This window comes from Eublepharis macularius, chromosome 11 (assembly GCF_028583425.1).
Source record: "Eublepharis macularius isolate TG4126 chromosome 11, MPM_Emac_v1.0, whole genome shotgun sequence".
In the NCBI taxonomy this organism is placed as follows: domain Eukaryota; kingdom Metazoa; phylum Chordata; class Lepidosauria; order Squamata; family Eublepharidae; genus Eublepharis; species Eublepharis macularius.
This window is the reverse complement of record NC_072800.1, coordinates 44,048,613-44,064,935: the sequence shown is the minus strand read 5'-3', so window position 1 is coordinate 44,064,935 and position 16,323 is coordinate 44,048,613. Positions and strand designations below refer to the sequence as shown.

Genomic DNA, 16,323 nt, shown 5'->3' with positions numbered 1-16,323 from the left:
ATCTATAATGGAGAAAGGCAGGAGGCAGAACAGCAACTTGTCTCTACCTCCTGATTCTCCAAAAGGATGTGTGCCCATCCTGAAGAATGCTAAGGTAACTCAAATTCTGCAGCCAGACATTAGTAATTTCCTTTTCTTTTTGATACTTAGCTGCTAGCCTTAACATGTTATACTTCCCTATATACTATGTGCTCTCTTTTTATATTCTAATGTAGTCCAATAAAGATCTTTATTTAGTTAAGATGTAATCTAGCACCTAATATAGTAGGTTATATCTAGTGTACTATACCATATTATACTATACTATATTGGCATCTTTGATCAATCAATCAATTGCTCTAGCCTGATCAATAGATAGATATAGACAGGCAGGCAGGCAGGCAGACCACCATTGAGATCAGATTAACTTTGATTGTGAAGCCAATTTTACTCATTTACAAACTGAGTAAGTCTAATAGTTATATACCAGCTAAATTTAACCTACAGTCTAGTAAAAACAGTATAATGTGAAAAAATTATCTAAATCACGTAATCTGAATAAATCAGCTATGACTTGTAAAGAATTGCCTGTTTGGGCACTGAAATAACCAACTCAAACCATAACTAAATTTATAACATCATCAACTAGATATTCAATAGTATGTGTCAATGCCAGCCAAAATATTTCATATAGAATTTAGTACTCCTAGGAGGTACATACAGATTGATTATCACAATGAAGAAACAAAAGCCTAGACATTCGCTATAAAAATGTTAGGGTTGGCTAGGAATAAGTTCAACTAAACCAACCTTGCCAGACAGAAAATTGGGCCAGAGGCATGCAGCAGAGTCGTGTTCAAACTAAAGCTCAAGCCCAATGCAAAAGAGTAGTTCTTCAGGGCCAGAAGTATAGTCATGTTTGGTGTAGTGGTTTCACTGTAAATGAAAGCAGAGCCCATTTATCCATCTCTAATCCCTATCCTAATTCTTTAGCTCATAAGAAATTAACTAAAATAGTAGTGATGGGGAAATTAAGGATCTTAGTTTGCTTTTTTGAAAACTGCTCTTTACATCAAATTAAAAATAAGAAAAATAAGACATAAACATAAAACAAATATCCCACCAACTTTGTAAGCAGAAAACAAAAACAAAAAAGCCATGTAATTGCTCTAAGCCCTGACTTGGATAGTCCAGGCAAGCCCTATCTTATCAGACCTTAGAAGCTAAGAAGGGTCAACCTTGGTTAGTAATTTGTTGGGAAATCTCTAAGGAAGACCAGAGATGCTAGACAGAGGTAGGCAATGGCAAATCATGTCTGTTAGTGTCTTGAAAACTCCAGCTAGGGAACCATTAAGTAAGCTATGAATTGAGGGCCGTCTCCACTACAATTGTTATAAAGAGAGCATTCCTTCCTTTCCTCACAGAATAAGATTCTCTCATAGCTATAGCTGGAGGGCTGTATGAAAGGTAAATGCAGGTGAAATCTCTCTGGCCGACAAAAACACCCTTTCTACATATCTCTGTGTTCCGGGGTGGGAGTGGGGCTCTCTGCATGTTGTTCACTTCTGGTCTGTGGTCTTCTTAGAAGATCTGCTATGTATATCATACTCTGATTTCAGATCATTTCAGGATTTAATCAATCATTTGTCTTAATTTTGTCCCTGTGAAAGACACTGTCTGAGGTAAAAAAAACCCTAGTAATCCTACAGCCTAAGAAGTCAGTTTTTGCAAAAGTCGTAGTCCAATACATGTGCTAGTCTTCGTTTCTGCAAGACTTTTGGCTGGTATTTTAGTTGAAAGGTTAATTTAACTAAATTGATTCATCCAGCCTTGGGTTTGTGAGCAAATAAACTCTAGCTAGACAAAAAGACTGCTGATTCTATATTTTGTCATTCTAAACTTGTGGTTGTAAAAATAAAACCTACAAATATTTCAGGCCCTGCAGTGACAGATTGAACACAGTAGGGGGGGAAACCCACTTTGAATGAATAATGAGAAATCATTATACATGATTTATTACCTTTGTGCAAATTTATTATTACATCATTTAAAAATCTGGGAGCTTTTTGTCTCTTTCAGAAAAATTAATATTAAGCCTAGATAATTGAAAGCAGAATTACTCTCCTGTAATACTTAAAGTATTGCAGCAGTATTTGAGGAAGAAGGCTGTATGGTATAAAAATGGATGGTATTCCTCTGATCAATATTACCTATAAAAATTGGTATAAGTAGCTACTAATCTGGCTGAACGCCACTTAGCTATCAAGCTTTCTTTGGTGACCTTGGGTTATTCTCTGTCTCTCAGACTAACCTATTTTGCAGGAGTATTATGAGATGAGAAGGGAAGAACCATATACACTGCTTCTGAGCACCTTTTAACTATGGCAGGGTAGAAATGTAATAAGCAATGTCTGTATTAGAGGTGGGCACAAACTGGGAAAATATTGAACTGTGCAGTTTGTGGTTCATCATGTTTCATGAACCACAAATCATGAACTTCCACAAACTTGCCTCAGTTCGCAAACCGGTTTGTTTGTTTTGTGAAAACGTCACTTCTAGGGCAGCAGAAGGTCACTTCTGGGGTTGCAGAAAGCTCATCTCCCCTGTTGCCTAGGAAACTGATCGATCGGCACCAGGGTGTCTGCAATGACGAACCGAAAAATGAACCAAATGAACCAGCCTAAAGTTTGTGGTGGTTCGTCAGAAACGGGCTCTGACGAACCGCCAGTTTGTGAACCATGAACCCACCCAGTTCATGATGAATTTTGGTTCTTATTTCAGTTTGTGCCCACCTCTAGTCGGTATACAAGTATTTTGGTGGCTTTTCTTAACGTTTTACTTCAATTTATTCCATATTGTATAAGCAACTGATTGTCATGCATCTTCTTTACGTATATGTTTAGTATTATTGGAATTATGGGTTCCATGTGCTTTCCATTCTACAATAATGCTGAGCATTTGTAGTTACAGCAGTGCACCTCCTCATACATAGTACACAATCCTGGTGTGGTATATTAGAAAGGGAAAGAACCCTAAGATGTTTGCTGGGGATCATGAAAGAATGGGGTTGTATATCTTCAGATCAAAGCCTCATCCCATTCTTTTGAAAGAAAAACACCAAGATATCAGATAAATGGGTACTTCTGCAAAATCAGCCATTAAAAAAACACAAATAAAAATGAAATATAATAAAGAAGCTAAGGAAGAATGTTGGCCTGAGAAGGGGCATCGTGAGACATCTGCCCAAACACATAATGGGACTATTAGAGCTTCTTGAATGTGGCTCATGTTGCATTGCCTAAATCACTAGAATGCTGATCAAGGACAATCAATGATATCAAATGCTGAGGCAGGTTTGTACTTTTGACAGGTTGTACTTAAAAAAAAAACCTCTTCATTTTCATATTCCCTTTAATAGAGTGATACACAGCAGAATATTCAACATATTTGACCAATTTATAGACCACAATAAGCATATTTATTATAAAAGTTACAACTGACAGAATGGAAGCAAGTTTGTTTAGTCTGTTTAGAAAGGCTATTGAGTATTTTTTTGCTCTTTTAGGTATCCATCGTTCACCTTCTCAAGACAGTACGATTGCTGCGTCTTTTACGTCTTCTTCAGAAGTTGGATCGTTATTCCCAGCACAGCACTATTGTTCTGACGCTTCTCATGTCTATGTTTGCATTGCTAGCTCATTGGATGGCTTGCATTTGGTATGTCATTGGAAGGAAGGAGATGGAAAAAAAACCATTTAATTGGGACATAGGTAAAGACCTTTATTTTATTTTTTCCTCAGTAATTTATAATGCAATTTAAAACATCAAAATGTTGGATGCCTTCATTTGCAGTTACAAGAATTACACTAACATGCATAAGTGTGCTCTTATGTATCATTGACACCACTACGATTATGAGAAAGGTGCCATTATTAACCCTTGTGATCATGTTACAGTTTTTATCTTTCATTTCTATTGCATTTTTATCCTGTCCTTCTTCCAAGGAGTTCAGTTTGGACTATATTATTCTTTCCTTCTTCATTTTATCCTTACAACAACCCTAAGGGTTAGTTTAGGCTAAGAGACTGGACCAAGGTGACCCAAGCAGTTGAGTTGAACCAAGGTCAAGCCAGTTCATAGGCTGACTCTAACCATTGGACCTAACTAGCTCATCCAGCTCAGAACAGCAAACATAAGGCTATGAAGGACTCCAGAAACTGAATCATGCCAGAGATCTTTGAATTGTTTCTCTCTCTTTAAATTTCCTTCCTCATATGCACATGTGGAAGAAAGCAGATGGATTTCCCCCCTTATGCTTTTAAAAGACTTCTTGGTCTTTTATTTATTCTGTAGACCTGCAGGCATTTTATCCAGTTTCTAAGGAACATCATAAAGCATAGAATGATGATGTAACACAATGGAAAAACAGGTTAAAGAGGTGGGAAATAATAGTAGAAAGTCTGAAACTGCAAGAGGATACTAAAGGAATTGTAAAGGGTCAAATGATTGAAATATAGTTCATGATTTATTTGGATGTTGAAGATATTAACATAGTAACTAGACTGAAGTTACATATAGGATCAGTTCAAGATCAGCAAATAGTCTAAAAGCATCAAATTATGTAATTATTACATTTTTTTATAGCTGAGGATGCAATAGTGAATATTTTGAGAACCAAGAAGGGAGCATCGAAGTTTCCAATTACCAAACAAAGGAAAGACAGCATTTAAATGGACAATCCCCAAACTAGATTGTGGTAACTGTAGGCATGGTTGCCAACTCCAGATCAGGAACATCCTGAAGATTTAGGGATAGCTTTTGGAGAGGGGAGGTAGCTCAGTGGAAATGTAAAATCCACCCACTGAAGCTACCATTTTTCTAGGGGAACTGATCTCTATAGTCTTGGGATCAATTGTAATTCCAGAAGAACTCCTGCCCCAACCTGGCTACTAGATTGAACATGTTTATAAATGATAAATAAATCATAGGTAGGCCTCAGAAACCTAATTAAAGGATTCCATGTTTGAGTCGCTAGCAGAGTCTATTGTTTGGCATAGGAAGCATGATTATAGGTGGTTGTGAGCTGGTTCCGCTGGCTGGTGCTGTGTGCAGGAGAGAAAATAACAAAAGCATGCACTTGCTTTATATTTAGAAAAGAAATAAGAGTTCTTTATTGTAGGAACTCCATACTCTGATAGGAAAGGAGGAGAGACAGATCCTAACTACCTATTTAGTCTAAGGATGGACATGGATGCTAGGACAAGTCCTGCATCCATTCTGCCAAGATGAAGGGAGAAGAAGGGGAGAGATGTTGCCTGGAACAATGCCACAAGGAGAAGAGGTGAGAGGGAGGAAATCAGGAGGAGGAAATCCTGAGAATAGCAATCTACATATCAAAGGACAATCCGAGCAGTAAACAGAGTGCCCTGACTCTTTGGTTTCTCTTTGGTTTGTCTCCCTCTGAAACCTGAGGAAGGAGACAGCGCTGAATCCTCCGCTTCTAACGTCCTCTCTCGCTGTTGCTTGGATCAGTAGCGGCTTGGTTAGAGCATCGGCAATCATCTCTCTGGATGATCAGTAGATCATCTTCAGGATGCCTTTCTGTTGTAGTTCTTTCATGAGGTGATACTTAGGATTGATGTGCCTTGTATGATGGTGGATGTCTTCTTTCTGTGAGAGCTTGATATGACTTTGATTGACTTCATAGATTTGCATAGATGTCACAGATTGTCTGTATTCCAAGATCTTCTAGTAGTCTCTTCAGCCATGTTATCTCTTGGCAACATAGTCCAGCTGAGATGTATTCAGTTTCTTTTGAATATTGAGCAGCTCTTTCTTGCTACTTGCTTGTCCAACTTATCATTCCATTTCCATAGAAGAAAGTATGTCCACTAGTAGATAATCTGGTATTCAAGTCTTTTCCATAGTTAGTGTCTGTGTACACGATTAGTTCAGGTTTGCTGTTAGCTGGTAACTTGAGCTTGAAATGTGCTGTATCTTTCAGGTATCTCACAAGTCTCTTGATTGCGTTCCAGTCTTTGAAGGTTGGTGCTGGAGACTTTCTGCATAGTAGACCCACTGCAGCACTTATGTCGGGTCTTGTTAGTGTACTCATGTAGAGTAGCTTGCCTATGACAGCACGATACTTGTCTGTTGGTAGGTTCTCAGTGTCATCTAGATCCTTTACATAGCTTGGTTCTATAGGAGTAGCAACTGCGTATGCATCTTCCATGTTCATGAAGGATATAAGGTCTTTGATCTTTTGTTCTTGGCTAATAAGGAAACTTCCATCTTGTTCTCTGTAAGGTTGAATGCCTAGGTAGTGAGTGACGTTGCCTAGCTGCTTGATCTCAACATGTTTGCTTAGGTATTGTACAACATCCTTGCTGTCGATGGTTGTTGTGGGTTTTCCGGGCTGTATTGCCGTGGTCTTGGCATTGTAGTTCCTGACGTTTCGCCAGCAGCTGTGGCTGGCATCTTCAGAGGTGTAGCACCAAAAGACAGAGATCTCTCAGTGTCACAGTGTGGAAAAGATGTTGGCAGGTCATTTATATCTACTTAGGAGGGGTGGGGTTGAGCTGAGTCATCCTGTAAGAGTTTCCCAGGGTGGAATGCTAATGGAGGGAGGCTTCACTGTATCCTGAGGAGGTTCTTTTGCATATGGATTGGAGCTTGATGTGCTAATCTTCTCTGCAGGGCTATTGTCGGGTATAGAGTGTTTTGTTAGCCTGGTGTTTTTCAGAACTGGAAACCATGCTCTATTCATTCTTAAAGTCTCTTCTTTCCTGTTGAAGTTTTGCTTATGCTTGTGAATTTCAATGGCTTCCCTGTGCAGTCTGACAAAGTAGTTGGAAGTGTTGTCCAGTATTTTGGTGTCCTGGAATAAGATACTGTGTCCTGTTTGAGTTAGGCTATGTTCAGCCACTGCTGATTTTTCCGGATGACCAAGTCTGCAGTGTCTTTCATGTTCTTTTATTCTTGTCTGGATGCTACATTTTGTGGTCCCGATGTAAACTTGTCCACAGCTGCAGGGTATACGGTATACTCCTGCAGAGGTGAGGGGGGTCTCTACTGTCTTTTGCTGATCGTAGCATTTGTTGTATTTTTCTGGTGGGTCGGAATGCTGCTTGTAGGTTGTGCTTTTTCATAAGCTTTCCCATCTGATCCATAATTCCTTTGATATATGGCAAAAACACTTTTCCTGTAGGAGACTGTTTTTCCTTAGTTGTTTGATTTATCCTGGGTTTAATTGCTCTTCTGATTTCATTTCTGGAGTAGCCATTTGCCTGAAGTGCGTGGTTTAGATGATTAATTTCCTCATTGAGAAAGTGCAGCTCACATATCCATCTTGCCCGGTCTACTAATGTTTTCATTATGCTCTTTTCTGTCGAGGGTGGTGATTGGAGTTTTTGTGTAAGTACCGATCCATGTGAGTTGGTTTCCTGTAGACCTTGTGACCTAACTGAAAGTTTGCTTTGCGGATGACCAAGGTATCCAGAAATGGGAGTTTTCCCTCGATTTCTTTCTCCATTGTGAATTGTATGTTCAGGTGAATGTTGTTGAGATGGTTCAAAAACTCCATCAATTCTTCCTCACCATGGCTCCAAATGATAAGTGTATCATCCACAAACCGGAACCAGACACTAGGTTTATGGGGTGCTGATTCTAGAGCTGTTTTTTCAAAAACCTATTAGAGTTCTTTGAGGGATTGAACAAACATGTGGACAAGGGGGAACCAATAGATATTGTCTACCTGGACTTCCAGAAAGCTTTTGATAAAGTTCCTCATCAAAGGCTGCTAACTGTCATGGGGTAAAAGGACAAGTCCTCTCGTGGATCAAAAACTGGCTAATGAATAGGAAGCAGAGAGAGTATAAATGGTCAATATTCACAGTGGAGGGTGGTAAGCAGTGGGGTACCGCAGGGCTCAATATTGGGTCCAGTGCTTTTTAACTTGTTCATTAATGATATGGAGTTGGGAGTAAGCTGTGAAGTGGCTAAGTTTGCTGATGACACTAAATTGTTCAGGGTGGTGAGAACCAGGGAGGATTGTGAGACACTCCAAAGGGATCTGTCGAGGCTGGGTGAGTGGGTATCAACATGGCAAATGAGGTTCAACATGGCCAAGTGCAAAGTAATGCACATTGGGGCCAAAAATCCCAAATATAGATACACAATGATGGGGTCCAACTGGCGGAGACTGACCAAGAGAGAGATCTTGGAGTTGTGGTGGATAACTCACTGAAAATGTTGATACAGTGTGTGATGGCAATAAAAAGGCCAACACTATGCTAGGGATTATTAGGAAGGGAATTGAAAACAAATCAGCTAGCATCATAATGCCCCTGTATAAATCAATGGTACGGCCTCATTTGGAATACTGTGTACAATTCTGGTCACCACACCTCAAAAAAGATATTATAGCACTGGAAAAAAGTGCAGAAGAGGGCACTAAAGGGATGATTAAAGGGATGAAACACTTCCCCTATGAAGAAAGGTTAAAGTGCTTGGGGCTCTTTAGCTTGGAGAAATGACGACTGAGGAGTGACATGATAGAGGTTTACAAAATTATGCATGGGATAGAGAAGGTAGAGAAAGAAGGTTTTTTTCCCCTTTCTCACAATACAAGAAATCATGGGCAGTCAATGAAATTGTTGAGCAGTCGGGTTAGAACGGATAAAAGGAAGTACTTCACCCAAAGGGTGATTAACATATGGAATTCACTGCCTCAGGAGGTGGTAGCAGCTTCAAGCATAGACAGCTTCAAGAGGGAATTGGATAAATATATGGAGCAGATGTCCATCAGTGGCTATTAGCCGCAAGGTATAGATGGAACTCTCTGTCTAGGGCAGTGATGCTCTGTATTTTTGGTGTTTGGGGGGGCAATCAGTAGGAGGGCTTCTAGTGTCCCTTCCCCATTGGCAGACGTCCTGAGGACACCTGGTTTTTGGCCACTGTGTGACACAGAGTGTTGGACTGGATGGGCCATTGGCCTGATCCAACATGGCTTCTCTTATGTTCTTATGTTCTGAGGAAATATACTACTGTATATCTTGAAAAGTCATCAAGGAATGTAACAAAATATTTATTCTTTCCCAGAGTTTGTGCAGGTAAAGGGCCACAGATGTCTGAATGAATTAAATCAAGTGGCTTCTTTGTTTTATGCTTACTTTGCTTTGAAAAAGGTGGTTTAACAGATTTAGAAATTATTCAGCGTTCACATTTCTGGTCAGGTACATAACAATTTTCTAGATCAAGTCATTTGCTAGGCCTTCCCTTTGCATTTGCAAAATACGTTTATAACTTGCACGTAAAAATCTTTTATGCCATTGATGCAGACAAAGTTTTTCTGTACAGGGCTGAATAAGATTGGCTTGTTCCTTGGCAGGCCTTGAATTACTGCTGTCTCTTTCTTGAACTTTATAGAGACCTCTTTCTAATGTAGCCATTGCATAAACTTCTCCATCTAGGGAGATTGTACATATTCCATCTTAACATTTAAATTCATAGCCTTCTAAATCACGCTGTGATTGGGATATTAAATTTGAATTGAGATCAGGTACATAAAGTATATCCTTCAGAAGTAGTTCACATGTTCCCCCTTCTGGGAGTTTACAGTTAACAAAAAAAATCCCTATTTTAGAAGCTAAGCAAGTTTTCCCTTCAGCAGTCTCAACAAGAATTTTAGCAATATTCTTCCATTCCATTCATCAAACAACCGTACATCTTTTATAAAATGGGAGCTTGCTCCTGAGTCCAGAAGGAACTTGTTACTTTTAAATTCATCACTTGTTTTGACATTGTAGGAGTAGTGATTTTCCCTTTAACTCTGCTTTTCTCGGAAACGTGCTTTCTCCCAAACATGATCTCTCTCTGCTCTGTTCCAAAATCCTTGCCTCTCTGTTCCAAAATCCTTTCCTCTCTGTCTCTGAATCTTGCCTCTGACAGGCTGGCGATTAGCATAGCACTCACTGGTTCTATGACCAATTTGCACGCAAGGACTAAATCCTTCCCTTTGCCTCTCTGGCCATGGAGGGTTGAGCTCCCTTGAAATCTGATCCATTCTCTTTCTCTCTCTGAAACATGCATTCCTTCTCCTGCTCCCAAAATGGAGTTTGTTTGCAAATTCCACAGACATGCTTCTATCAAGATCACACAATATACGCCATTGATCGCATTCTTGACACACAAAATTTGCCACCTGGGCATATAAAGTAATATTACTCTTTTCCAATTTACTGATCACACTAGCAAAGCTGTTTGTTAAGGAAATGTGTAACGCAGACAGCTGATCCTCCTCTGAGAGGGGCTTTCCAGCATCACTTAACTGGTTGAAGACATGCATTAACCTGCCAAGATGGTCATCGAATAGTTCTGTCTTTTTATATTTTATATCTGCCAGACTTCTTCTCAGTTGGCTCACAAAAGGCCAAATAGATCTCTTATGCAGAGAAGTTAATAACTCAGATTTCTCTTTGGCAGTTTTGACATTCTGGATTACTGCCTTTTGTTGTTCATTAGGGGTGCTATTCATTAGATAGATTACTTTCTGATATTTAACACCCACTTGGCACTAGCAGGAGTAGGGGGTTCATCAGTAATTATCTCCAATATGTCATGAAGTTTGAGGGAGAGTTCCAAGGCTTCCTTCTAACACTCAAAAGTTCCAATTTCTTAGGTGTTCCTGTGGATGCCAGGCTCCAGGCAGAAGGTCCTTCCAGTTTGACCTCTCATCCGAGAGAGTGGAATTGGTGTTTGCCTGGGAGCTGCTGGAAGATTCAGCCCCAGCTCTTTCATTTCCTGAGCTCATCTTTTTCTATTGTTCTCTGAGCTTCTGTAAATTGCAGTTTCTCTGTTCAATTAGCAAAGCACTCAGCACAGCTTTAGTTTTGCTCTTTTCCATCTTTAAGTTAGTCAATGGGCAAATAACTTGAAGTTGGGCCCATGACCTGATAAATAAATTGTATGTAGGCCACGGAAACCGAATTAAAGGATTCCATGTTTGGGCTGTTAGCAGAGTCTATCATTTGGCACAGGAAGTGTGATCAAAGGTGGTTGTGAGCGGGTTCTGCTGGCTGTGGGCAGGAGAGAAAATAACAAAAGCATACACTTGCTTTATATTTAGAAAAGAAATAAGAGTTCTTTATTGTAGTAACTCCATACTCTGATAGGAAAGGAGGAGAGACAGATCCTAACTACCTATCTAGACTAAGGATGGGCATGGATGCTAGGACAAGTCCTGCATCCATGCTGCCAAGATGGAGGGAGGAGGTGTTGCTTAGAACAATGCCAGGAAGAGAAGAGGTGAGAGGAAGAAGTCAGGAGGAGGAAATCCTGGGAATAGCAATCTACATATCAAAGGACAGTCAGAGCAGTAAACAGAGTGCCCTGACTTCTCTATCTTTCTCTTTGGTTGGTCCCCCTCTGAAACCCGAGGAAAGGGACAGCATTGAATCCTCCTCTTCCAACAATAAACAGCTAGCATAATTTTCTATTTCTTGCTTTCTGTACTTCCTTCCTGGCAAATATTATAGGTCACAAGTTTCCACATTTTGAGAAAATGAAATTCCCTGTAAACTGTCCTAGTGTTTTGGTAACCTGATTCTTACATTGCTTCATCATTGATTTTAAAATAGAAAAGTCTTGGTTTTCTATAGATTAAGAGAAGCAGAATAATACCTGAAATCCTTTATAGTTTGGAAAGGTCCTGAGATAACCTTTCCAAGCTGTCATCAGTATACGTAAGTGCCATTCAGAACTGTGCATACAATAAACAGATTGTTCTGAGAGTGTTCTTTGTTGCTAAATGTGTACAAGGACTTCATGATCTTTTAAAAATGGACAGCCCAGATAGCAGGTTAATAGGAGGCCATAAAGTCAAGATTCTGCTTCCTTGAGATCATCAAAGCTGCCAGAAATCATTTGTGTAATGTTCTTGAATATGTTTCCCACCTGTCAGCTATAATTTCAACAGCAGCTTTTTCTAAGCTTATTCAAAACAGCACTTCTAATCCAGCAATTATAAGAGTCATCACAAGCATTAAATTAATTCTGTTTACATTTGATGGACTGCTTTTCTGACTTCCCCTATGAACAAAACTTTTCTTTCTTATATTTATTTATCATGTTCCTCCCTGTTGTAAGCTTCATGGCTTGTTTTTCTGTTGTAAGGGGTTTATGTTTGTTACCTTCAACATGTTGAAAGAGCAGTAGAATTATGGAGATGTTAGATGTTGGTCTTATGCTTCTCCTATAATGTTGTGGTCATCAATGTTGATTGTTGCATATTTAAGTTCAGTCAGCATCCTGAAGAAAACCACCAAGCTAAAATTTTCTCCATGATCATTATCGGAACATACATCATATCCTGAGAATACTGACAGAAAGATTTTAATGACTGGAAAGTTTTCTGTGACTGGTGCTAGTGGATTTTGAAGCATTCATCATTCTCTTCATTAGTGTTTCTGCGGTCACCAGAAATCTTGTCAGCATCTCTGGGGATGCATTTTGAATAGATCCTTGAGGCCATGCACTTGTACATTTATCTAGGTTAAAATTCAAGTAATGAGCTCTCCCCTTCCCACTGGCAAAAAGCAAATAGTATAATTAGTTGTATCCAGCAAAGTCTGAGATACTATACAAAACTGTGACTTTTAATTTGGAATTATTGGGTTTAATCCAAACTTAAGATTGGATCTGAAGACACCATTTTACTCATAGTAGGTGCCCTTTCAATCACAGAAAGACTACTTCCATAAGCAGAAGGCACCTTGGAATCCAACTCTGTAATCTAAACGCCACAAACCAACTACATTGGAGTACTTGTAATTTCAGCTGCCTTTGAGTCACTTCTGATTTCACTATTTCATTTTACAGTCACCAAGAACTGAATGAATCCCTTAACTGGGATACAGATGCACATTTTATTCTTGCTGATTCAAATTTGTACACACTTTTTAAATAGAGATATGCATGCCTATTAGGGCTAATCAATGTTCAGAAAAGGCATAGTTGTTCATACTCCTCCATTCCTTTATAGTGAGGGGAATGCATGATTAAAATATTTTCTCTCACCAAAAATTCTTTGCCTATGGCAACTTGGCATGTACAGGGCTTTTTTTGAGGGGGAACGCTCCGGAACACTGTTCTGGCAGCTCTGGAATCTGCCCACGTGATTCCTTCCTTCTTCAGCCCTGCAGGCTCTGCAGAGGAGGTTTAGCTGCTTTGAGTTCTTTCTGCTTTTTTTCATTCATGAGAGAGAGTATGGAAGCAGAGCTGCTGGGGCCGGCTTTCCAGAGGAGGCTTAGCTGCTTTGAGTTCATTTTGCTTTTTTACCATTCCTCGGTGAGTGAGAGAGTGTGAGAGAGTGTGAGATGGGGCCTGGCAGGGACTCTGCAGAGGAGGCTTAGCTGATTTGAGTTCATTCTGCTTTTTTTCCATTCCCCCCCTCTCTCTCCCTGTGTGTGTGTGTGAGAGAGAGAGAGAGAGAGCAAACAGAGTTGCTGGGGCCAACTCTCCAGAGGAGGTTTAGCTGCTGTGAGTTCATTCTGCTTTTTTCCCATTCCTCTGAGAGTGAGAGAGTGCAAGCAGAGCTGCTCTCCAGAGGAGGTTAAGTTGCTTTGAGTTCATTCTCCTTTCATTTCATTCAGGGGTTTCTGTGTATGTGTGTGCTGCTTTGAGTTCATTCTGTTTTATTTTTATTTGGGGGTGGATGGATGGGGCTGTTTGTGGGTGTGTGCTGCTTTGAGTTCATTCTGCTTTCTTTTCATGGGGGTGTGGGGGCTGTGTGTATGTGTGTGTGCTGCTTTGAGTTCATTCTGCTTTCTTTTCATGAGGGTGGGTGGCGCTGTGCGTGTGTGAGTGTGTTGCTTTCATTCTTTTGTTGACTGAAGTTGACATTGTTATGGTTCCCACAGCTTTTGAATGCAGATTGGTTCTGTGTTCATTAAATATATCAGTTATGGTTATTTGTATCAGTTAAAATATCAGTTGTGGTTATTCCAGTTTTATGCTAGGAATGGATAACTGTGTGTCCAAGTCACAGAAGGCTTTCATCAATGTATTCATCAGCATATAGGTGTTCTTATGTCTTAATAGCTGTAATTCAAATAGTTCTCCCCACCCTCAGCTGATTAGCATCACTGAAATTGCAGTGGACATGTGGGTGTTAAGGAAGTTTTTATGAATATTGTTTGTCTGGATCACTGGAATATTGATGAGCATTTCACAATGTCACAACAACTTAGCCATTGGTAAGGTAGAGTTGGCAGGCAACAAAAAAAAGTCTTTTGAAACTAAGTAGTCAAGTCAAGTTTATTATTACAGTCTACGACCAGTACGTTTGCAAAGCAGTTTAAAAACAGTTGAGACTGGATACAGGGGAAGAACAATGAATAAATATAAGAACTAAGTATAAATCTAATGCAGCTAAAGTTGAGTATCTAATTTTGAATTGCTCCAGTAAAGCAAAACCCTCCCTGAAAATTTGAAAATTCAATATTCATTAGATTAGGAATTTCAGACTCTGTGGAATTTTGAGAAAGAATTTTGGATTTTTTTTCTATGCTGGCAAAGGGAATCTGTTAGAATTTAGATTTGTGAGATAGGTTTTGAATTTTTAGAAGCCCCCTCCTTCTTGCATATTTTAAAATATGATTCCAAAGAAATGAAATATCTAGGAAAGGGAATGGAAGATTTCACTTTTTGTAGAGGATACAGAAAGGAAAAAGACCCTTTCTCATAACAGTGTAATTTTCCAAGCTTACTAACATTTATCTCATCGTAATGCATTGTGCTGGGTTCCAGGAAGCAGTGTCACTTCTGGGAGTGACGTCATCACACATTCCTGGGAGTGCGTGCACGCTTTGCACGCACACATGTAATACTATAGAGTTCCACCACCTCTTTTCCCAGAAAAAAAGCCCTGGGCATGTCACAGAGAAAGATTTCAGCCTTTCCTTCTTCTTGATGTACAGGAAGCTTTCAGCTGTGTGTTGAACTGATGTAGTCCCAGATAAGCTATCCCCATGTAAATGGTACAACAGTAGTTTAGCCGCTTAGATCTTCATTTCATGCTTCAGCACCTTGTTATTGAGAATTTAATAAAGTTCTTTGAACCAATTGACCAATTTATTATGTCGTCGGTTCCAAACTGATTTTTATTTCTTTTAAATATGTATGTCCTGCCTTTTGATCAAATGATTTTCAAGGCAGTTTTCAAAAGAGTAACGACAATACAAGAATAAAATATGACAATATAGGAACAAAATATGAAGAAAATAAAACAATGAAACCATCAGCAGAACAACACCTGCATAATGGTCAACATAATTATATTTCATGACAATTATATTCCAAAAAAACTGGAGCCTGAAGGAAAACAAAATGATGCTTAGGGAAGAAGTTGCATAGATGGGGGCTCATGGTGAAAGCTGGAATGGACATATTCATAGTGAGGACTACCCACAAAATGAAAAGAGAAATATTTTTACCACTTCAAAATTCTTGGAGACAGCAGTTCCCTTTCAATGTGAAATATCGGCCCTTGATAGGGATGCCAGTCCTCCACCGGGGCAGGGATACTCCACTCCCACCCTCCACCCCCACCTACCTGGCCAGCAGGGGGCATGCGCCTCCCAGATTTGGTCAGAATTGGGCCTGATTTGGCTTCATAACTCCTACAGTTTGAAGCAGCCCTAATTGAGCTGATTCAGGCCCGAATTGGGCTGATTCAAATCCAAACTGGGCCAATTTGGACCCAATTCAGCCCCCTGAGGAGTGCGGGAGCGCTCCCAGGGCAGCATATGACCCATGTGATGTGACAGAAGTGACATCATTGTATAGGCTTGGAGCACATGCGACGGGAAAAGACATAAGGTAAGTGCCAGGCCTCCAACTTCCTGCATGGGGTGGGGGTCAGGGGATCTGGCAATGCTAGCCCTTGGAGGAATATTCCACCCACTGGAAGAACAGCTGCAATGAAAGGAAACACCTAACTGAAGATTCTGTATTTAGCAGAACTGAACTATAAGATTCAAGGAGAAAGATGGTTGTTGTGGGTTTTCTGGGCTGTATTGCCATGGTATTGCCACGGCAATACAGCCCGGAAAACCCACAACAACCATCGTTCTCCGGCCGTGAAAGCCTTCGACAATACTTCAAGGAGAAAGTTGGTATTAAAGATCTCTGCCTAGTAAAGTCCACATTTTTGTGGCTTGCTTTTAGGCAGCATCTTGCTTAGTCAACATTTACAACTACGCTGATTGCCCTACTTGATTGTATTCCATGTAGGTTTTAACAGCTACTCTAAATTAGTGAATTGGACTCTAATGCCTTAATTTTTCC

The 16,323-nt window shown here is 39.9% G+C and overlaps 1 protein-coding gene across 1 annotated transcript in view; it reads left to right on the top strand.

Annotated features, from left to right (window-relative positions):
- KCNH8 (potassium voltage-gated channel subfamily H member 8) overlaps positions 1-16,323 on the top strand; it is a 270,322-nt gene that overhangs the window by 155,655 nt on the left and 98,344 nt on the right. The window contains exon 7 of the mRNA XM_054991452.1: positions 3,545-3,749. Within this exon, the coding sequence (XP_054847427.1) occupies positions 3,545-3,749 (205 nt within the window). The remainder of the gene's footprint in view (positions 1-3,544; positions 3,750-16,323) is intronic.